We start from the raw sequence: 21,609 nt of genomic DNA on the forward strand, positions 1-21,609 counted from the left end.
AGTTACAGGACCCGACATTAAAAAGAGCCGCACGACTGCAGAACTGAGAAAAGTTTCAAATATCTTCAAATATTTATGAATCGCGTAACTACCTTAGCATGGCATGACCTCTTAGCACTGTCTTGGAAGTCAATGGTGCCGAAGGCATCTGTTGAGCTGGCCCGGGTGTGTAACGCGACAGACCATTCTTCTGTGTCTGCTGCTGTGGGCCTGGGAGCCACAGAGGGGATGGAATCCAGCCCAGCGTGCTCTCCAAGGAGGCGGCCACAGCAGCATCTGAGCAGAAGGAGAAGAAAATTGATCCTTACCCTTCAGATCTCCCTGGCCTGTGCCTCCTATGATTCATAGATGCCATACCTGATAAGATTCTGGCACACTTGACATCCTGGAGAACATCTACGATAAACCAACAATGAATGACATATATAAGGAACAAAAACATGCAGTATTTCTACACGTGCCAAAATACACCAATCACACACCATTTCATGGCACCCAACCTGATAAGACCTCTGAGGGTATATTGTGGCATTTATTCCCATTTGGGTATAGTACACGCCAGAAGTTTGGACACCTTTTCATTCAATGAGTTTTTTTTATTTTCATGACCATTTACATGTTAGATTCTCACTGAAGGCATCAAAACTATGAATTATCTATGAATGTGGAGTTATGTACTTAACAAAAAAAGGTGAAATAAATAATGTTTTATATTCTAGTTTATTTGCTCTGATTACTGCTTTGTACACTCTTGACATTCTCTCGATGAGCTTCAAGAGGTCGTCACCTGAAATGCTTTTCCAACAGTCTTGAAGGAGTTCCCAGAGGTGTTTAGCACTTGTTGGTCCAGCTCACCCCAAACCATCTGGATTGGGTTCAGGTACGGTGACTGTGGAGGCCAGGTCTCCACTTTTTGTTAAGTACATAACTCCACATGTGCTCATTCATAGTTTTGATGCCTTCAGTGAGAATCTACCAACGTAAATGGTCATGAAAATAAAGAAAACACATTAAATGAGAAGGTGTGTCCAAACTTTTGGCCTGTACTGTATAACCTGGATATAATCCCAAGGATGCTCAGTAAGACTCTGCACTAACGCCTCAATAAAATAAAGTAAAACCTGATTTATCATGACACCTTCATCCTTTGCTACATGGCCTGGTTCCGACGCTCATGTTACCCGCTTTAGGACCTTTTTGTCGTGAGCACACAGACCGGTCAGCAGCTCTGCAGCCCCGTAAACAACAACCTGCGATGCACCGCGTGTTCCGACACCAGCCCAAACAACACAGGATACGGATACCGTCCTCAGGAGAAAATCAACGCCGTTACGGCTGACCTGTGCAAGCTAGTTAGTGGGGGTGGTGGTATCTTAGTGGGAACCAGAAGACCCAGGTTCAAACCCCACTTACTACCATCGCGTCCCTGAACAAGACACTTAACCCTGAGTGTTTCCAGTGGGACAGTCCCATGGGCCAGTGGTGGCCTGGCGGTTAAGGAAGGTTGCCGGTTCGAATCCCGATCCGTCAAGGAACCACTGAGGTGGTCATGGCTGCCCGCTGCTGGTTAAATACAGAGGACACATTTCGTTGTGTCACCGTGTGCTGTGCCGCTCTGGATAAGGGCGTGAATATGAATGCACGCTCTGTTCCGGCTGGTTGGTGTACACTGTCAGTATTTTCGTGTGTTTTGTCGGTGTGACGTGAAGTACGCGGGTGTACAGTACAGGGGGGGTCCTTCACTGTTACAGGCCAGGAAGAGCGAACCTGTGGGTGTCCCGCGATGCGGGTATGAACTTGACGCATTCTCTCCTGTAAAAAGCGCCCTCGATCCAGGACTGGCGAGCCTGACGAGAGAAGGAGGGAAGGAGACGTGAGACAGAAGATGTCCCCCCGAGCTGCTCCTCCTCGGGCTCGAAATGTCCGCGTCAGAGGATGTAAAAAATGTGTGTGTGTGTGTGTGTATATATATATATAAAACCGCGTCCTGCTGCCAGACGTCGAGGCGAATAACGGGACAAATGTCGTCTTTACCTTCATACCGCCGGGCGTGGGAGGTTCGGAGCCAGGAGCTCGCCGCCGGCCGCCGGAGGGAAGTGGCGGGGTCCCTGCGTCCTGAGGCGGGGACAAATGCGGCTTCGTAAAGAAAATAAAAGTGGACTCGAGAGGAGATTCTGTGGCGTCGCGTTCTTATTAAATGACCTTTTTTTTTGCTTATGCGCAAATTTGCTGAACAAAAACATGGCTTCGGCTGCACGTCCACGTTTTCTCCTCCAGCGCCCACTTTGTACTCATCCGTCCCCTCTCTGTCGCAGTTCACTTATTCGGGGCTAAAATTGGCCCTTTAGACCATTAAGAAAGTGTTTCTTTCATTTCAGTCCTCTGCTTGCACCCTGGGTGAAAAATGACAGAAGGCACCGGAAGGCCAAGATGTAACTTACCGCGTCGCGACCTGGACCAAGCGCCGCAGAACCGGCGCCTGGCACACGATGGACTTCTTTTTTTTTTTTTTGCTGTTTTAAATATGCCATGATGAACGAGCAAAGGTCAGCGGAGCTTTATTGGATGTTTGTGTGGAGACCATAAATTCAAGCCTGAGATGGAACTGGAAGAGCACCGTGCACTCCCAACTCTTAGAATAAAAGGCTGATTTGCTGCTAAAAGTCTACCCTACAGTGTAAAAGTGTAGTCGTAACCTATAAAAACTGTGCTGGGACATCTTCATTTGTCTTTTTTTTTTTATATAAACATATGCCTGTCACAATATTTTCCAGACTACAAATTGTATGACTTTTATTTCAGCATGATGGGGGGACGGGAAAGTCTGGCTTCACTATTAGAGCCTGATGAATGCTGCCATTGTCAGCCTGAAATAGGCATGTGTCTTCAGGAAAAACTGCTTGTCCTTTCCTTGTCCCTGCTGATTTTATTGCCACATAATGATCACCGCACTGCCACCACAGGCTGGCCCACCAGCTCTGGAACAGGGTCAGTCCGGACCCATCAGACCACGTGGCGTTTTTTTATCACCTCGGTACAAAACCGATAATGTAACCCTACTCACACCACACCCGACCAAGTTGGTTTTAAGAAAAGAGGACAGTTCATGACAAAAAGAGTACGCACATCAACCACATCAGCATCTTATTTAAAAGCCGAGAAAAAAAGAAAAACACAAAGAAAGAAAGTGGTGCTTCTCGGATTAGAATTAGAGCACAGCCATCCCTAGACACTTCAATGAATTTCGCCAACTAAAAATCAGAACAGTTTAAAAACTTTTTTTTTTTTCGCCTAAATGAAACACTGTTTCCAAAAATACACACACATCAGTGCAGTCTTTGAAGACGGTCTCAGAGGACTGGGTGTCTCCTCTAAAGTGGCTCGTCCTAATGACCATTCAGATGGACGACCTCAAGTCTCCATCGATTCGACGTCTTTGGGAGGACGCGGCGTCACTGCATCGTCCTGCAGGAGCGACATGTCAAGTTCAGGCACCGGAACCCTCCAGTACTGGAATGAGTTGAAAGTGCAAAGGTCGTCTTCTTCTTTTCGAGTCACCTGTCAAAATAAACATCTTAAGAGACTTCACCGGAAAAAAATAGGATTAAACTCTTGAATTCAGCATTATTTTCGCTTCAGTACAACATGTATAGGTGTATATAATCAGTGTCTGTAAAACTACACCAGTTTGCCGGGGACGCTGTAGAAACCGCTATATAGTTTGGGTGTAGCGCCACCACGCGGTCGGTCTTGGTTACGCACGTTGGTGTCAGTTCAAATTCAAATTCGGTTAGGGTTGGTGCCTTAACTAACACCAACTAACTCCAAAAAGCCACTAAAACAGAGCAGATAGCGCCGAGTAACCAACATTAAAAGCTCAGATTTACAATTTCCGGCGTTTCTCTCGCGTCCTGCGGTTTATTTCCAGAACTGGAACGAGAGCAGCCCCCGCTGTTTTGGACTTTTCTGTTCCTGTGTTCAGGCGAGTCTTCCGACCCGCGGAGCCTTTTCGTGCAGGCGGTGTCCCTCCGAGGCGGCGCTGGAGCGGGGTTCGAGTCCACACCGACCCCCAGTGCCTGCTCATCCGTGCTGCGCAACAAAGGGCGGCACTTTTTGAGGGGAGCGTCTCTGCAAATAACATCCTCAGATCTTCTTTTAGTCATGTGTGTGGCTCATTCAAATCCCGTCTTCTTAATGTAATTCATAAAGCGTCTCCAAATGGCAACCTGCAGCCGTGGGTGCTCTTGGTCAGGTGCGTTAACTGTAGGCGCCTGTGTGACGTCATTCTCACGCGACACGTGTTTACGTTTCAGAGCGGTGGCGCCCTCGGGTGTTCCAAGGATCCATTTATTATATTCATGCTTTCGACAAAAAAACATGATCATTTAGGATAATTAGTTTATTTGGTGGTGTGCGTCGATTATGTATTGTAACTAATATAACAATTCAATATGTATTTTATCTTTTGTCGTTGTACTTTTTAAACCCGTCTACGACAGAGGCAATATATAAAACACAGGCAACATAAAGACTTCATACTGTTTGAGAAGGGAAAAGGCAGGATGTGCTCATTAAGTTTAATCCATCATTCTCCTTTCAATCACGAAACTCATATAAAGACGTGAAGCCATTGTCATTGTGAGTCACAGAAAGCACAGCACACGGTGACACAACGAAATGTGCCCTCTGCTTTTAACCATCACACTTGGTGAGCAGTGGGCAGTCGTGTCAGACGCGGGGGAGCAGTGTGTGGGGACGATGCTTTGCTCGGTGGCATCATTCTGATTACGGGTAGGTTTACTTACCCGCTTGGCCTCCACTGCATCAAATCACATCATATAACTTAAAAAAAAAAAAAAAAAAAACATATTAATGCAAACCTGAGGGAGTAGCCCAATGGGTAAGACACTGTCTTATGAACCAGAAGACCACAAAGTCACAAACCTCACTTACTACCATTGTGTCCCTGAGCAAGACCCTAAACCCTGAGTGTCACCAGTGGGATAAATGCCGTAAATAAAAATAAACAAGTCATAGATATCCTTCAGTTTTGCCCCCCCCCCCATTTGCTACTGATTATTTGTCTGTGAAATTGTAAGTCAATGATGATAACATAGATCTTAAAACGGTTACAATTTATTATTGTAAATGCCCCGTAATAATTACTATACAACAAAGAAAGACATCCAATGTCCATTTGAAATTTAAGTTTAAAACAACTTGTTAACTCTGGATCACTGCGGTAATTAACAAACCACTTTACTCATCACCAAAAGCTTATAGCAACCAAAACCGCATCCAGAATTAAAGAAACTGTAACACTGTTTAAAAAAAAAAACGGGACGCATACTGATCGATGGCATGCACCTGTACGTCACCTCAGAAAGGAGACGGTAAATAAAAGAAGGCACGGGAACGTGAAAAGTGCGTCATTAAGAGTAAGAAAACCCACTGCCAGAGCAGGCTATGCCTATAGATTAGTGGTACTTTAGTCTGGAACCATTTTTAAAATGATCCTCTCAAAAGCCTTTAAACTGAACGTTCTGCAAAACTTTGATCCTTTCAGTCACTTAAATGTCACGTCACATTCTTGCTTGCTTCCCTGTGCTGGGGAGCCTCATCAGCGTTCTGGGACTCCTCACTCTGGCTCTCTTGTCCACTCTGTTGGCCATTCTGGAGCGGCTCAGCAGGTTTCCGCACAACAAAAAAGACGCAGTCGTACATGTACTTAAGCATTGAGCATTCATTTTCTGTATATGTTGTAGAAACACTCTCGTGCTCAACCTGCAAGGTCATTGGAAAAACAAAATGGACACAGAGGATTTCATTGTAAAAGAAAACTTATTATTAGTTATATCCAACTCCATTACAGCAAAAAAAATTACATATGAAATATATTGTCCATTATATTTCTTACACCAATTGTTTTTGGCATCACATAGTGATGAACATACTCATGGTACATTGCATGAGACAAGGTCATTTACAAGCAGAGGTTTACCTCGAAGTGGAATCCATACTTCAATATTACAGATTTGATGTCCTCATAGCTCAGCTCAATTGAAAGCTCATTTGCCATATTTTCAAAATGGTACAGAAGTGGACCTAAAAGAGAAAAGGAGAAACTCTGTACTGTATTGCTACCTCACTCACTCATTAGGGACCATTGAACTAGGCCAATGGTACAGGCTGTGGACTGCAGGCACACGCGTGTGCACACGCGCACACACACACACGCGGCCAATAAAGAGTCCCCCCCACATGGTGAGAGCATGCAATCTCCACACACACAAAGCCTTGGAGGTTGGAGACCATAAAGCTATGCATATGCACCATGCCATCTTGTGTTTTATTTCAGTTTTGATCACAAAAAACATACTTACCCAGATTTAGCCAAACACCACCTGGTTTAAGGATGTTCCAGATGGTTTCTATGTAGTCCAGCACATTATGTGCAGTATCTATAAAGAAACAAGTGGCAATGCAGTCCCAGGTTTCTGAGAAGCAGAAAACAAAGCATAAACATGTTAATGTTCTGCATCACATGTCTAATGTCACGTTCAATGCAAACTTAGATGTTCTGACTTAAGAATGTGAACCATGTACTGGAATTGTACCGTCTAGGAACTTTAGTTACTTACCGGCCTCGGTGTACACTTCTAAGAAATCTCCTGCAACCATGGAGAAATCTGCATCTGATGGAAGACTCTGAGGGCTGACATCAGGAAAGGTTATAGGTCTAATCTGGTCTGATGTCTTCTTGTTATTGCTGAACTGGTGCACCCACGGGTACAGCGTGAGAGAGTTCTCTTTCTCACACCTGAGGACACAACACAGCCTTAGATTAACAATGGCATGTCATGACGTTCACAAATTAACATGATACGATCATCGTTAAAAGAAAGGCCAGTTTCATTGTTTCTTTAATCGGTGACACAGCTATGCGAAAGAAACACATAGGCTGGTAGTAGCCTAGTGGGTAGCACACCCACCTATGAACCAGAAGACCCAGGTTCATACCCCACTAACTACCATTGTGTCCCCGAGCAAGACACTTAACCCTTAGTTGCTCCAGAGGGGGACTGTCCCTGTAACTACTGATTGTAAGACGCTCTGTAAATGTAAGGAGACTGAGATTCCTAATAATCAATGAACCTTTTAACAAGCTTTGCATTAGTGAAATCCGTGATATTAGGACTTTTATGCAGATATTCCATTATTAACAGACATTTCCAGCAAACAGTCATTTACAACGAGAACATCGTCTGGACAGGATTTTTAGTCACTCTTATGCTACTGGATATCCTATCCAAAAACTGTGAATGAAAGTAGTTTAATGCCTACTAAATTAAAAAAAAAATCTAAATGGTGAAAGCAGTCAATGTATTTGATACCTGTTGAGAACAAAGTGAGAAGAGAACAGCATGAAGAAACTCCATTCGTTCCCTTGACAAGCGTAGCCTAGACGCGCTATCTCCCACGCCAGGCGGCCCAGGCCTGCACCCGGCACCAAAATGCGTATGTTGGACACGTCCCTGGTAAGAACATGGGAACATTTATAATTAGGTCCAGTCCTGGAGTGGCCGCTGCTCATGCATGTGAGCACTGACATATTTACCACTGGTCCTGTGGAAAGAGTCTCTGGATCTCCTCTATGATAGGCTTGTAACAGGACTCCCGCTCAGCCTTTCCGTCCTCGCTCCAGTCTCGAACGAACTGCTTGATTGTGGATTTCAGCTTGTCCATGTCAAATGTGGACGCTGGACTCACCTTCCGCACATTTTGCTGCTTTGCAGAGGGAACAGACAACCGAACATAAACATGCATCACATCGTATTGCGAAACTGCAGTATTTTTCATGAGGCGATATGCAATTTTTCACAAATGTGCTACATTATAAAAGACAGCAAACTACATGGGTCATGGTTGTACTGAACATGGTCAATTATGTCATTCTGAATGACAATGAGAATGACAATGTATCTGTATTCAGCAGCTGACTGATCATATAAATCACAATCCCAAGGCCTTTATCAGACAAACCAGACAGCGCACGTACGACATCTTCACCGTACTCCATGTTTTCGAACATGTGGATGCAGTTGTTGATTATGGCCTGGAGCACGTCCTGGTTGTGATCGACACAGCGGCGCACCTTGGCCAGGTTGGACGTGAAGCTGGGCAGAAGAAGCCGGTGGTGCTGGGGAAGACACCGGAAGTGCCGCTCTGCTCGGTTCAGCCGCTCATGAACATGAACCCTGGGAAAGAGGCAGAAGTCTTTATATTTCCAAGTAGCTCGGAACAAATTTGCTGAATAATGTTGTGGTACCAAAAGAAAAAAAAAAATCAAGGAAACAAGAATTTAAAAAAAAAAAAGTTTTTACTTTCAAATACTAGGTAATTAGTTCTTCCATGGCATTATTTAGCAAATGTTTCTCAACATTCTGACGCTCTAAATAACCAAGTCGTTCTCACTACTGAATGAGAATTATTATTATACTAATCCAGGTATTAATATTAGAATCAATATTACTCCTGCATCCTGTGACAGCATCTCTGATACGAAGTTACAGAGTCGCGTTTCGGTGGCTGACATTCCCAGCCTGTGGTTGATTTAATTGGGTCTCGGCAGGAGCAGAATTCCAATTTGTTAAAGTATCTGTGAAACGCTGCAGCTGGAAGACACGAACGCGAACTTTTTCCACAGAGAGAGACATCACGCTGTCCCGACAACAGCAGCGGCGAATGTGCATTTCTGTCCAAGTAAAATACCTATAATGTCTAAACGCATCGACGACCTTCCAGAAGTGTTGCCTCTCGAGTCTGGCATCCTCCTCCGGAGAGCATTTTCTCCGGTCTCGGTAAAAACGCGCTTCTTCGTGCTCGCCGCTCGCCGCGGTCTCTGCCATTGCGCGAACAAAGCTGCTAGCGCGGAGAAGGCTCGACCAATCGAGCGGGATCAGCCCCGAACAAGGAGCGCTAATCGAAAGCCGCGCAATCGCTCAGATCATCAACGAAGTACAACTGAACGGACGATTTATCAAAGCGAATGAAAAGGAAAATGTAAAAAAAAAAACCCTTTGATCAGAAATGCGAGAAGAAAGTGTAATTGTCATTCTTTTTTCGTGCTAATTACAGCGTGTTGGGGTTAGCTGGCATCACCACTTGTCGCAGGAAATTATTTATTTGTTTGCTTGGTTTCTGCAACCATGCACCAGACAGAGCAGGATATTAAGGTCCATAATGAAGACCAACAATATGACTTGAAATGAGCAACATTTTATTTCCTACTACAGATTGTTATTGTTCCAGCAATGGGGAATGGCTGGTGGAACATTTTCTCTTTTTTTTTTTGTCTTTTTATTTCTCTTTCGGATTAACGATTTTCCCCAGAAAGAGGATGCTTTTTGTGTCCTGGTTGAAGATTACGACCAGAAACGGTCGATCAAATTTTAAAATTCCCATGGGTCGATAAGATAAAAGTGTTATTTGAACTCCTGTAGCAGCAGTGGCTGTTGCGCCGGCTTCATCCACATCCAGGGTTGCCTTGTGCACGACCTAAGAAGCGAAAGTTGTTTTTATGGACAAGCAATACATAATGTAACCTGTACTTTACTTTGAAGAGCAATGCCTCACCTCAGATAGAAAAAGCGGACCCTCGGATATTCCTGTGAAGTTGGCAGACCTGCTGAATATGTCTTTAAAACCCATGTCACCCAGCACGTCTTTGAGAGGGTATGATGTCTTAATGGACAACTTTGGGATAGTCACGATGCATTCTCTGGGAACGGACAGAAAAGCAGAATCAGACAGATTGCTGGGATTTGGGCCACTGGGTTCGTGTTAGTGAGGGAAGCTGAAGAGCACTTCACTTCTTCTTCATCCATCTGTGCCACTTTGCAACATGTTCAGGGCTCACGGCCTTCTCCAGCGCCTCTAAACCATCGTCTGGAAGTGCCAGCATCATGCTGACCGATTCACTGTATTGCAGCATCAGGACTTGAGTAGATAACGTCTGGTCGTAAAACACGTCGAACTCGTCCTGATTCCTCATCATTTTCACTCGAACTGTAGTACTTTCGTTCACATTGAAAGTATCGTCTACTGTATCCTTTGGGTCAAATGGAACGTCCCATTTCCCTGCACAAACATGCATTTGTCTTAATCCAGTGCTGAACCTACTCACCTTCTGGGTGAAAATATCAACGATTAAAATACAAACCTTTAAAATATATATAGCTCACAAGGTACATAGCTGTTGCGGGGTCCAGGTTTTCCACCAAGTCACTTATTTTTCCAACGGTCTTGTCCTTTACATAATTATTGATCTGATGAACTGCTTCTGGAGTCTTGGTGAAGTCAGTTGTGAAACCCTCGGAGAAGTACAACTCTTTCACGTTCTCCAGGAACTCTGAATGCGGCTTAAATTGGTCACTTACAAACAAACCATTTCCTGCTTTCACATCGACCAGCTTTTTCTGTCTGAGGTTTTGGAGGATCTCGTGAAATCCCTGGTGTACCTCCTCCTGAGTGAGGTCTGAGACGTTGAAGCCAAGGCCACTGAAAAGATCCTGATGGGTCAGACCCCTGGCTCCCAAAGACAGTGCGGCCAGAGCCGTGGACACGCTCAGTGGGGAGAAGAAGACATTTTTGTACTGATACTTTGGTTGTGCTGCTATGAGCTTGAACAGACGTAAGGCGAAGTTGGTGTTCTCTCTCTGCAGCCTCAGGCTGCTGTTGTGTTGGTCGTGAAGTGCAGCCTGCGCAGGACCGGTCCCTGTTTCCTCGCGACTCTCCTGCGCCACAACACAAAGCACTGCAACCGCAGGTAACAACCAAAGAACTGCCCTCATTATGATGAATCTTAAAAAAAAAAAAAAAAGTTATAGAAATTAAAAAAAAAAAACAATGAATATTTATACCATTTGATATATACAATATTCTGTAAATCTAAAGTGCAGCGTAGCATCTGTGCAACATAATTAGATGAGAAAACAAATGCAATAGTACGCATACTCAGCGTTGAAATAGGTACATACCACTCTTCTGAACCCTGTGAATCCGCAGTAAATGTAGGCAGTAGCCTACATCCATGGTTATTGATTTGTTATCGACCTTTAGTCTGTTTACTGTTCACATTCCAGGCCAAAATATTTTAGAAAATCATTAACACAAACACATCTTGCTGTGTCAAATAGTCATTTGTAGCAGCCTTATGTCTCTGCCCTTTTTCCTGGCTCACATATATATATATATATACACACACACACACACACACACACACACACACACACACAAAAATTTAATTCATAATTCGTGAAATGGCTGTATAGTTTGAAGAATAAATTTGCCGTACATCCTGCAGGCACATCCAGAGATAGGGAAAAAAAAACACGCACTAAGATCCACTGCCACTGGGTCTTCTTTATTATACATAAGTTGACATCCTGCATACATCAGCATCCTGACCACAGTAAAACATCTCCATTGTATTTAAGCATTTACCTTTTGAAATATAAAATATAACATGCAGGCTACTTTGTTTAACAAGAAAACTACTAGAGTAAAAAAGAAATACAGCACAGATCATACAATAAACACATTTAGCATTAGAAAAGTAGTGCAATAAACACACTGTAGTTTTTTTGGAAGGCATAGAAGACACACACGCATCCAACCCCATACTCCAAAACAAAATCACACACACTGATGCACAATGGAAAAAAAAAATGCACCACACACACACACACACACACCTAGCAGTGAAGTCAGAGATTTAACTGTTCCCATCAATGCGATGTGATGACATGTTCCTGCTCATTCCTCCTCTTTTTCCACATTCTGCTTTTTAGGCACCTGATGCAAGACGTCAACAGTGACAACAGAGCAAGTTAATCATTTAATAATTGAGACAAATACAGTGGTGGGAAAAAGTGTTTGCCCCCTCTCTGAAACACAAAATGTAGTTAAATGAAAGATTGTATTATTAAGAAAAATAAATCCTAACCTACATGGTGACCTACATGTGATTAAGTGATTGCCACCTAAACCAAATAACTAAACTAAGTTTTTAACTGCGCTGTGGAAGACTTTTTGAAGAATTGTTCCGCCACATTGGAATGAACTGCCTTTTTTAGGTCCTGCCACAACTTCTCAAAAGAATTAAGGTCAGAACCTTTCAGCTTGAGGTACCCAACAGACGGCCGGACATTCTACTTTTTTTTTTTTTTTTGCAGAATTCATAGATCACAGCAAGTTTTCCAGGTCCAGGTCCTAAAACGCCTCCGCCTGGACCATCACACTGCTACCACTAAACTTCAATGTTGATGTGATGTAATGTTTCTGATATGCGGTGCTACTCTTATGGCAGATGTGATGGTACAGACATCTTCCAAAAAGTTCAGCTTTTGTCTTGTCAAGCATTCGAGTATTTTCCCAAATATCTTGGGGATCATAAAGATGTTTTCTGTCAAATTTGAGATGTTCTTTTTGCTCAGCAGTGGTTTTCATCTTGCCACTTTGCCATGCAGGCTGTTTGTGGAGGCTCGCTGGAGCTTTAGAAATGGCTTTAAACCTTTTCCTGAGACCTTTCACATTTGTTCCTGAATGTCTTTGGATCCCTTGCTTTTGAGAATTTTTGTCAGGCAGGTCTTTCTGTGAGGCAGTAATCAGGCCTGGGTGTGGCTACAGATTTTATTTTATTTTTTGAAGGGGTAAGCAATCTCTTTGTCGCACAGGGCCATCCTTCACTTAAAAACAAAGTTGGTGTTTACTTGTGTTTTCTTTGGACTAAAATGTATTCTTTTTTGATGATCTGAAACAATGAAATGAGACTAACATGGAAAGAATTTTAAAAATCAGAGAGGGAGAAAACACTTTTTTACACCACTGGGTATGGCCAGATGTCCAAATGGGCAAAAAAAAAAAGGACAATACCTATGCACAGTGAGATGTTAGACCTTGTGGTCACAATGAGAGTTGCATCTGGTCAACTCAACATATGTATTTGTATGAGCAAAATTTGGTGCTGTGACTTTTTTTTTACATTGGTCACTTCCAAACACATTCAACAAAAGTGTGTGTGGACATTAAAATGTCCCATGACATGAAAATTTAACTTTGTGTAATATTAGTATGAGTTCCTGGGCAAATCTCATTGTGGGACTGGATAAAAGTGGCTGTCATTATGCACCAAGGCTGAATTTCAAAAAGAGACTTCAGATACAGTATAAGGGGACACCTAGACCAATATAAAAGCAAAAAAAAAACATTATGTGAGGGGACCTTTAAATGTTCTCACTAATTACATTCATTTACCTTAGTGGTCCCAGTATTTTTTTGGTTCCTTCGGCTGTCAAGCCTCCCTCTCAGTGGGAATCTGTCACAAATAAATATTTCTCCCATTAAAAAGAATCTTGTTCATGCATTTTGTTAACAGGCTATATTCACATTAAAAACTACACAAAATCAATAAACTTGGTGAATTTAAATAAATGTATAAAATGTATTTAGACATAGATATAGATCATATTAATTAAAAAATATCATATTACCCCACAGACACTGTAGAGCTGGCTGAAGGACATTCATGGAGTGGAACGGGGCCGACTGGTTGTCCTCCCTGTGCCTCCTGCCAATGATGTTGTCGGCTCCTCCCCTGAGTGTCAGAATTAGTGTTCTTGCCTGCACAAGAGTTCCAGGACTCCCTGTTTCCAACTCGATGTGACCATCCCAACGACATCTGATTAAGTTCGTCTCCAGGGTCCGCTACAAAAAGCACAATTATGGCACCAGCGGTATAAACGTGTGTTCTTTAATTGAAACTGCAAACTCTTACCCTGATGTCTCAGCCTTCTGTGATGTTCAGGAGATACAAGACCACTGTCTTTGGTTGCAAACAAAGGTTTCCTTGCAGATGCCTTGTCCACTGAAACAGCAGTTTGTGGACGGAGATCACACTTATCCTATTTTGGACAGAAATTATTATTTACTTGAAACCACGCTGTTGAAGACGACGACGCCACACATCAGAAACCTGGTCAATACCTGGTGGTGAAAAACAACACTCTCTTCCAGGGCCACACCACAGAACTCGCAGGGAATTACCACGTCGCCCTCCAAAGGACTGGGAGGTGGGCTGCAAGATGGTGGGGACCGGGGAAAGGTGGGAGGGCTTGGCGGGGATGGTCGAATGTTTACCACCCGTCCAGAACCTTGTGCCACCTTGTTATTTTTCTGCAGCAGTGTGTGCTCCTTGCTGAAGGAGGCAATGGCAGATGCAGGACTACAACCAGTCTGTAGAGATAAGGAGGAAACAAAACATGCACACATTAAGCACATGAATCGAAGCAGCAGTCCAATGGTGGAACAAAAGAACAGCAAGTCCTGCAGGAAGGAAATGAGGGAAGGCGGGGGCTCGGCAGCATTTTTCCACAAATGAGCATATAACTCCACATTATTCTGAAATCAGCATGCATGACTACACAGCTGCACAGACACATTGAAATGTACATTATCCAGCCAACATTTCTGTATCAAACTGGTAAGGTCTAAACTAACACTGAATCACAATGTAACAATGTTGATGGGGTGAAAAAAAAACTCCAACCTGGTGCAGAATAAGGTCCTCCTCTGGAAAGAGTTCCTCACAAAACTCACACGGCAGCATGGTTTCTAATGGGAAAAGAAAGGGGATTTTAAGTATCAGCATCCCCATATGCCACATAACTATTCTGACATTAGTGGGCATTTCTATGACATTTGTAGCTTTATGGATGCAATGGCCAGCATTAACAATAAAAAACTCATCCAAACCCACATGCCTCTGAATGGGATGTGTTGTGGTTAACAATTGCAGTTATTTACACCGTTGTTATACCATAAAAACACAAAAGACACAAATGTAAGTTGATCTATATTCAGGTGATCTCTGACCTGTCTGACTGGGGTTAGGGCCACTGCTGGTTGGAACAGTGCTACGGTAGTTATTGTTGAATGAAGAATACTGTGTATGAGGGCTGTTCCCGGGATTCCGTCTAAACTGCTGGTCCCACACATCGGTCCACACACCCTCCTGGCCTTCTGGGTCCTCCTGCTCCCCATCGCTCTGCAAGCTCAGGGCCAGAAGGTAGTCCAGGCTGGAGGAATCATCACCCAGCAGCTGGCCGGAAGGCCAGAGCAGGCTGTTATTGTTTCCCAGCTCAGCTCCCTGATCCAAGACTAAATGAAAGGATTTGGAATTTATTGCTTTAAATCCAGTGAGGATCTGTGATAATATAAACAGTCTGTCTGACTAAATGAAAATGTGGGTTGAGCATGAGAGTCTATACAGCAAGTAAACTAAATAAATGTAACACAGAATTGAATATCAGATGATGCCATCAACATGCAGAAAAGGACATAATATAGAAACACCAGAAAAAGATTTTTGAACATAGGCACAGTGACTTGTTACATACCAAACTGAATATTCTTAGTATGGAACTTATAACAAATTACAAATTATTCTCATATTTGAGTTAATATGCATTATAGGATGTTTTCCATATCAGTGCGCCATCATATATAGATTGAAAAGAAAATTTTAACGAATGTGGTTTACTCACAGCGGCTAAAATCACTGTTCCTGTGGGTGTTGTTCCGTCTAGCTCTCAGCCCAACTGTCCCACGCGTGCTGTTATGTAGTCTACCCTCTATTGGGCGTGGCGGCACCCTGCGCTCAGAAGCTCCCATGTTGTTGATGTGCATCCTTTCCTGGGCCCTCAACAGGTTGTGAATGGAGTGGGTCTCAAACCAAGCCCCCGGAGAGTTGGTGTCGGCCCATCGGTCGCTGCTGCCCCTCTCCTGGGGCGGGCTGATGCTGCCGCACAAGGCTGGGTGGATGTCCCTTTCCCTAAGCAGGACGTTGCACTTACAGATGGGACACGGCTCAGTTCGGGTGCCACAGTAGTCTTCGTGCTCCCGGGACTGAGCGTAGGCCAGCTCAAGATCACAGTACTGACAAGGAATGAGCCGCTGGCTGCACTCTGACCTCTGCAGAGTATCGGAACACAGTTAGCAAATTGAAATTAAATAATTCAGGATTTAATTAACAAAGATATATAGCAGGTGGAAAGTACCTGGTGAGTTTCCAGAAGACGTTTCTCAATTTTTAATCCACACTTGCACTGCACCTAAAACAGATAAGTTAACCATGAAAAGTATGCAGGCATTAAAGGTCCCCATGAAATTAAATAGTGTCCCCTAATACTGTATCTGAAGTTGCAGAAATTCAGTCATGTTGCAGAGACTTTTAGCCAGTCCCACAAGGAGTCAATGGGCTCAGAAGGTCCCACACACATGGGGCAGTGGTGGCCTAGCAGGTAAGGAAATGGACCCGTAATCGGAAGGTTGCCAGTTTGATTTCCAAACCGCCAAGGTGCCCCTGAGGTCTCACTGCTCCACGGGTGCCTGTCACTGCACACTAAGGGTGATGGGTGCTGTGTTTCACAATGACAATCACTTCAAAGACTTCCCCAGGACGCGCCGTTTGGGTGTCTGTAGCTTTAAATGCTAATGAGGACGAGAGAGGCGGGATGAGGCAGAGAGCGGCCTATAGAAGTTGAGTGGCCATTCACGGAAATTACATCAACACCATTCACAATGTTTTACGCAGACAAAGGTGTGGGAAATCTTATGACGCCAAATTCCAGATCAGACCACCTGAGCTGTCGCTTGAGAGTACGCTTTACACCTATCAGGACCATACACTTTAAATTTACATTTACAGCATTTATCAGACGCCCTTATCCAGAGCATCTAACAATCAGTAGTTACAGGGACAGTCCCCCCCTTGAGACACTCAGGGTTAAGTGTCTTGCTCAGGGACACAATGGTAGTAAGTGGGATTTGAACGTAGGTCTTCAGGTTCATAGGCGAGTGTGTTACCCACAAGGCTACTACCACCCTTACACTGCAGGACCATATAGAGTCTTCATCAAAGGGGACCTTCAATCAGGTGTTAATAATATATTAATAATATAGTAATTTGTATAGTTATATGAAGTGCTGCACGATTAATCTAATCGCAATCGTAATCGCGATGTCAGTCTGTGCGATTACATGAATGCAAAAAGCTGCGATTTAAATGATTAGTACATGGATTGGATCGGCAACATATCCGATCCATTCTCTCATTCTCTCAAAGTTTGCGAGTCTCACTACAGTCGGATGTGACGTATTTGGTCACATGACTTTCGATTCGGAGACATATGGTTAGACGCCGCATGACGCGCTGCATCGTACGTCAACGTCGCCACCATATTGCGAGAGGCTCTGCTGTGGCGTGAAGCATATACATGTCTATGGAGAGAAGTGCATAAAAATGCCTCACTCTTGTGCTGCTTGGGGCTGTACAAACCGCTGTACGCTCCAAACCAGATCCAAACATTTCATAGGTAAGGCTGGACAATTGTTTTGAATATATTTGTCCATTAGAAAATCCCGTTTTATAAGTCTTAACCTTAGCTAAGCTAGGCTAAGCTAGGGAAGCTATGCATTCCTGTGTTCAAGTCAGCCTCCAAACAACGTTTTGGCTAAACGTAGGCATGAACTATTTAGACTGTTCTTAGCTGTTTAGTTGACTTTTCTCAAACTTTGAAGGTTTCCTAAAGAAATTCACTTCAGTTTACACATCTTAACCTTACCTAAGCTAGCAAAGCTATGCATCCCTGAGTTCAAGTCAGCCTCCAAACAACGTTTTGGCTAAACGTAGGCATGAACTATTTAGACTGTTCTTAGCTGTTTAGTTGACTTTTCTCAAACTTTGAAGGTTTCCTAAAGAAATTCACCTCAGTTTACACATCTTAACCTTAGCTAAGCTAGCAAAGCTATGCATCCCTGTGTTCAAGTCAGCCTCCAAACAACGTTTTGGCTAAACGTAGGCATGAACTATTTAGACTGTTCTTAGCTGTTTAGTTGACTTTTCTCAAACTTTGAAGGTTTCCTAAAGAAATTCACCTCTGTTTACAAATCTTAACCTTAGCTAAGCTAGCAAAGCTATGCATCCCTGTGTTCAAGTCAGCCTCCAAACAACGTTTTGGTTAAACGTAAGAACTCTAATACGGGATTTTATAATGGCCAAATATAATAAAAACAGTTGTTTAGCCTTACCAGGGTTTGTCGTTCGACAGTAATGTAAAAGAGTTTTTTGTGATTTATTTAATTTTGTAGAATATTGTATTTTGAAAGCACTGGGCATTTCAGGTTATAAGTAGTTTGTATGTTTATCATATCGCAATCGCATATCGCAATATTGATCTCATTAATCGCAATATGTCTTTTTCCCCAAATCGTGCAGCCCTAGTTATATGGTTGTAATTGTTTATTTAAAACCTTAGATGGCAGCATGCCTCATTAACTCCCATCGGTCATAGAAAAGCAGCAAAACCTTCTAAAAATGAAAGAACTCTACATAAAAATGATATATAACAAAGGTAAAGTACCTGAAGAAATCTCGGACATTTGGAGCAGAATTGGAACTGGATCTTGGCCGGAGGTGTGATTACCTGTGCATGCTCCAGGTCCCTGTGCTCCTGCAGCTCCGCTCGCGGTACTGGCTCCTGGCAAACGCCGCACAGGGCAATGTTCCGCCGGCAGTGGATCTCGTGTGTGGTGAAATTGGCCTCCGGGATCTCGTGCTTGCTACAAATCGAAGGCGGTTTCGGTGAAATCGAAAAAAAAAAAAAAAACGGAGGCTCTCTCTCGGCGATTTCACTTACCAGTTAGCACAGAACTGGGTTTTCTCCTCTGCCATCGCCCGCTCAGCTCCTGCAGCTACACGCCTGACCGGGAGTCGCGGGAAGCGACTGTGATCGTGTAACCTGACAGCCGGGCGACGGGGTTAAAACAATGCGAGTGACAGTTCAGACGAGCGGGAAAGATAATGCGGCTGGTCCAAGTGTCAGCACTGCCTTGCCGCCCGCCCGAAAGTGGAAAAAAACAGGCTGCTCGGTTCCCTCGACGCGCCCGTCATTAGCTTCCCGAGCTTCCGATCGGGGAGCTAGCTAACTAGCTTCTTAGCCGCAACATGCACTGCCCATAAACATCCGATGTCTCACCGCAGGCTCGTTTGGTGTTTTTCCACGTAGAAAAGGAGGCTATTGTCTAGCCGTAGGTAAAAGCCATTACTTTGAAAGGTGAGCGTAGGCTCCTACATTTACCACGGCTCCCGAGCGACTATTTGGTTCCACTTGGCTCAGTTTCGGTTCCTAAGCCGTGCTGGCTCCTCAGTGACGGGATCAGCCGGTTCTACGTCCTGATTGGCCGAAGGCGGAGAGCGGGGTCACGTGACAGAGGTGACGTTTGACAGCACATGCAAATTAAGCAGTAGAGTAGGGATGTGCGGTACTGATGCTGATACGTTATTCAAAAAATAAATGTGATTGGAAAGTCGATTTTTTTTTTGTGGACGCCCCCGACCGCCCCCCCCACACACAGAAAAATAAAGCATACTAAGACTTTGGAATTAACATATTTTATTGGTGCCTTCAGTGGTGAATTCAGAAGGCATGGAACCTTCTGAATGTAACCAGATAAACATTAAAAAGGGCTTTGTGCTCTTCTTGTCCATCTTCCAATGGGGTCAATTTTGCACTCCAGTATCACCACAATTTAAGTGACTTTGAATAGAGACTTTGAAGCGCAGATTGGTTTCTTCTTTTTTCTGCGATTTCGCACAACCCAGGAAAAATGAATTGTGACATAATAATCTTGGACTGAGAATATTAGGAATAAAATGTGCTTTATTTGGACTTAAGGCCAGCAGCAGTAAGCGGCCACACCGAGGACCTCATACTCACTTCCCGCGTGTACACAACAACGCTAATTCTAAATGTCTGGTGCACCTTAAATACTGCAGGCTGTAATACTATTCTTTTAAATAATATTTATTAAGTTGAAATTTCCGTATTGATCATGAATCTACTTGCATAAGAGCAGCAGTTAAGGTACTTCAGCGTCGTGTTTTACTTTGTTTTACTCGCAAAATGAAGGAGACCTTACTTCGGTAGCCATGCAATCGTAATGTTAGGGCAGCCTGGTATCCCGCGCAAAAAAAAAAAAAATTGCTGATGCCCGTCAAACAAACGTTTCCATTTATTATTTATTATCATTGTACGTTTTCGGCCCTTAATGCGGGTCATACAGAAAATAGTACTTAGTATTGTGTAAGGTGTCCTATTCCGCATAAAGAACGCAACTTATTTAATATTTTCCAGCACAATCTGCATTCAAAATATTGTAAAGGTCTGTGGTTTAGGTGCTTAACCCTTTAATTCCACAACCAAAAAATAATAGACAGAAAATTATTTTACTTTTACTTTAAATTATTTTAGTTTTTTAAAAAAAGAACCAAAAAAATTGCAAGTCTGTTTGTTTTGTATCGTAATTGCTACTTTTGGCATTACACATTTTTATATTTTTTGTGTATCATATTCAATACTTCAGGCTATAGCAAACACCCTCATACTCTGCACTGGGTGTCCAATTCCTATCCTCCACGCGATCATCTGTCCCTACAAGGCCTTCTATGTAATGCAAATTGCCATCAAGCAAGTGAACTTCCATTTAGCCATCTATAAATTAGCAATCGCATAGGTATTTATGAATTCTGAGTCTAATTATTTGTTGTAAATATCACATTTCGATCTGTAAATTGTGTAATTGACTAATTAAAACACCACATTGTGTACTATGAAAGTCCAATGTATGTAACATCCAAAATAACCACTGAGGAATTTACCACTAAATCTCCCTTTATCCAAGCTGTATGTAAGAATATTTGTATTGAAAAAGGAAGAAGAAAGGCATCAGATAGTATACAAAATAATTCTATAATGGTAATGCAATGTGTCCCAGAAATGCATGTCTCAAATATGATATACACGTAAATAAAGGGTTACACAGCCCTGTACTTTTTGGTGACTTCAGCATGCTTTATTACAACAGTTAACACCAAGTATTCTTCATTTGTTCAAAACGCTCATGCCCTGAAAAGTTGTCATCATAAAAAAAAACACACCTGCAACCACACCTGTAACAGGGTGCAGGAGGTCGCCATGACAACAAGCACAGACAGAGACAAGCACAGACTGTCCTACAATGATAGTTTTAAAATGTCCCCAGTTTAAAGAAAAACTCCTGTGATTGAGTGAGAATGGTGGATTAAAACACAGGGCGCGCTGTTGACATTCAAATGAACTTTTCAAAAATAAAAAAATAGATTAAAAAAAAAACATCAGTTGAGCAGAGAGGCACACGCGACCGACTCGGTTCGTCTCTGGAGTTTGGCGTTTTGTCGACTTTACTGCGAAAGAGAAGGACGCTGGAGCGACATAGTCATCGCGGCTACTGTGCAATGCACCAGACGAGGTGAGAATTAATTTACACTTGAATCCTGTTTTATTTTACTACAAAAAGTGGGGAGTCGCTAGTTAGCAATGCTACAACTAACTAACTAGCTACACAGACATTGGACTCTCGCTCGACATAACCTGTGTGTGTAAATATGAAGGTTTTGCTCACTTTTCTTCTTCTCTTTACCTCAGAGCAGAACGGAACACCACCGACCGC

General features: G+C 43.2%; 5 protein-coding genes across 13 annotated transcripts in view; all 5 read right to left on the minus strand.

The window, feature by feature from the left end:
- trpm6 (transient receptor potential cation channel, subfamily M, member 6) overlaps positions 1 to 2,467 on the minus strand; it is a 64,356-nt gene extending 61,889 nt beyond the window's left edge. For all 8 annotated transcript variants that reach the window (XR_003751248.1, XR_003751247.1, XR_003751249.1 and 5 more), the window contains exons 1-4: positions 2,035 to 2,467; positions 1,768 to 1,847; positions 358 to 396; positions 93 to 276 (exon numbers count right to left, since the gene is read on the minus strand). Coding sequence is in view for 5 of the 8 variants with exons in the window: in XM_028996241.1 (XP_028852074.1) it covers positions 93 to 276; positions 358 to 396; positions 1,768 to 1,847; positions 2,035 to 2,040 (309 nt within the window). In the remaining 3 variants the exon portion in view is untranslated. The remainder of the gene's footprint in view (positions 1 to 92; positions 277 to 357; positions 397 to 1,767; positions 1,848 to 2,034) is intronic.
- Positions 2,468 to 3,127: 660 nt separating this feature from the next.
- Positions 3,128 to 4,456, minus strand: LOC114799523 (uncharacterized protein C9orf40 homolog). Its single transcript, XM_028996251.1, has 2 exons — positions 3,888 to 4,456; positions 3,128 to 3,558 (listed from the first exon to the last, which is right to left on the minus strand). Exons 1-2 carry the CDS (start codon positions 4,161 to 4,163, stop codon positions 3,412 to 3,414), a joined length of 423 nt encoding a protein of 140 aa, XP_028852084.1. The 5' UTR covers positions 4,164 to 4,456; the 3' UTR covers positions 3,128 to 3,411.
- Positions 4,457 to 4,832: 376 nt separating this feature from the next.
- carnmt1 (carnosine N-methyltransferase 1) lies at positions 4,833 to 8,935 on the minus strand. Of its 2 annotated transcripts, none has more exons than XM_028996250.1 (8): positions 8,773 to 8,935; positions 8,060 to 8,258; positions 7,619 to 7,785; positions 7,395 to 7,535; positions 6,642 to 6,820; positions 6,384 to 6,497; positions 6,002 to 6,105; positions 4,833 to 5,784 (listed from the first exon to the last, which is right to left on the minus strand). In XM_028996250.1, exons 1-8 carry the CDS (start codon positions 8,907 to 8,909, stop codon positions 5,578 to 5,580), a joined length of 1,248 nt encoding a protein of 415 aa, XP_028852083.1. In that variant the 5' UTR covers positions 8,910 to 8,935; the 3' UTR covers positions 4,833 to 5,577. The 2 variants fall into 2 exon arrangements, with proteins under 2 accessions (XP_028852083.1, XP_028852082.1); XM_028996249.1 differs by having other exon boundaries at positions 7,619 to 7,788.
- Positions 8,936 to 9,360: 425 nt separating this feature from the next.
- LOC114799627 (alpha-1-antitrypsin-like protein CM55-MS) lies at positions 9,361 to 11,094 on the minus strand. The gene is made up of 5 exons (XM_028996416.1): positions 11,040 to 11,094; positions 10,223 to 10,816; positions 9,873 to 10,140; positions 9,637 to 9,781; positions 9,361 to 9,558 (listed from the first exon to the last, which is right to left on the minus strand). The coding sequence occupies exons 1-5, from the start codon at positions 11,092 to 11,094 to the stop codon at positions 9,361 to 9,363; spliced, it is 1,260 nt and encodes a 419-aa protein (XP_028852249.1).
- A 312-nt stretch (positions 11,095 to 11,406) lies between these two features.
- On the minus strand, positions 11,407 to 19,277 carry trafd1 (TRAF-type zinc finger domain containing 1). Its single transcript, XM_028996206.1, has 11 exons — positions 18,759 to 19,277; positions 18,546 to 18,681; positions 16,119 to 16,172; positions 15,606 to 16,032; positions 14,935 to 15,219; positions 14,609 to 14,673; positions 14,047 to 14,295; positions 13,838 to 13,964; positions 13,554 to 13,767; positions 13,318 to 13,378; positions 11,407 to 11,856 (listed from the first exon to the last, which is right to left on the minus strand). The coding sequence occupies exons 1-11, from the start codon at positions 18,791 to 18,793 to the stop codon at positions 11,818 to 11,820; spliced, it is 1,692 nt and encodes a 563-aa protein (XP_028852039.1). The 5' UTR covers positions 18,794 to 19,277; the 3' UTR covers positions 11,407 to 11,817.
- Positions 19,278 to 21,609: the final 2,332 nt, after the last annotated feature.

The sequence above is a fragment of the Denticeps clupeoides genome, chromosome 11 (assembly GCF_900700375.1).
Source record: "Denticeps clupeoides chromosome 11, fDenClu1.1, whole genome shotgun sequence".
Taxonomy (NCBI): domain Eukaryota; kingdom Metazoa; phylum Chordata; class Actinopteri; order Clupeiformes; family Denticipitidae; genus Denticeps; species Denticeps clupeoides.

Bases quoted from the DNA above. Each gene is read 5' to 3' on its own strand.
- LOC114799523 (XM_028996251.1), bottom strand. From the start codon at position 4,163: ATGACTAAAAGAAGATCTGAGGATGTTATTTGCAGAGACGCTCCCCTC. The intron at 3,559-3,887 runs GTAAATCTGAGC...TTATTTTGACAG, and splicing joins CGAGAGAAACGCCGGAAATT to GTGACTCGAAAAGAAGAAGA.
- carnmt1 (XM_028996249.1), bottom strand. From the start codon at position 8,909: ATGGCAGAGACCGCGGCGAGCGGCGAGCACGAAGAAGCGCGTTTTTAC. The intron at 6,821-7,394 runs GTATCAAATACA...TTGTGTCCTCAG, and splicing joins TCTCACTTTGTTCTCAACAG to GTGTGAGAAAGAGAACTCTC. The intron at 5,785-6,001 runs GTAAACCTCTGC...ATGACCTTGCAG, and splicing joins AGTATGGATTCCACTTCGAG to GTTGAGCACGAGAGTGTTTC.
- LOC114799627 (XM_028996416.1), bottom strand. From the start codon at position 11,094: ATGGATGTAGGCTACTGCCTACATTTACTGCGGATTCACAGGGTTCAG. The intron at 10,141-10,222 runs GTTTGTATTTTA...ATGTTTGTGCAG, and splicing joins GAGCTATATATATTTTAAAG to GGAAATGGGACGTTCCATTT. The intron at 9,559-9,636 runs GTGAGGCATTGC...TTCGCTTCTTAG, and splicing joins GTCCGCTTTTTCTATCTGAG to GTCGTGCACAAGGCAACCCT.
- trafd1 (XM_028996206.1), bottom strand. From the start codon at position 18,793: ATGGCAGAGGAGAAAACCCAGTTCTGTGCTAACTG. The intron at 18,682-18,758 runs GTAAGTGAAATC...TTCGATTTGTAG, and splicing joins ACCCAGTTCTGTGCTAACTG to CAAGCACGAGATCCCGGAGG. The intron at 16,173-18,545 runs GTAATCACACCT...TATCTGTTTTAG, and splicing joins GGGACCTGGAGCATGCACAG to GTGCAGTGCAAGTGTGGATT.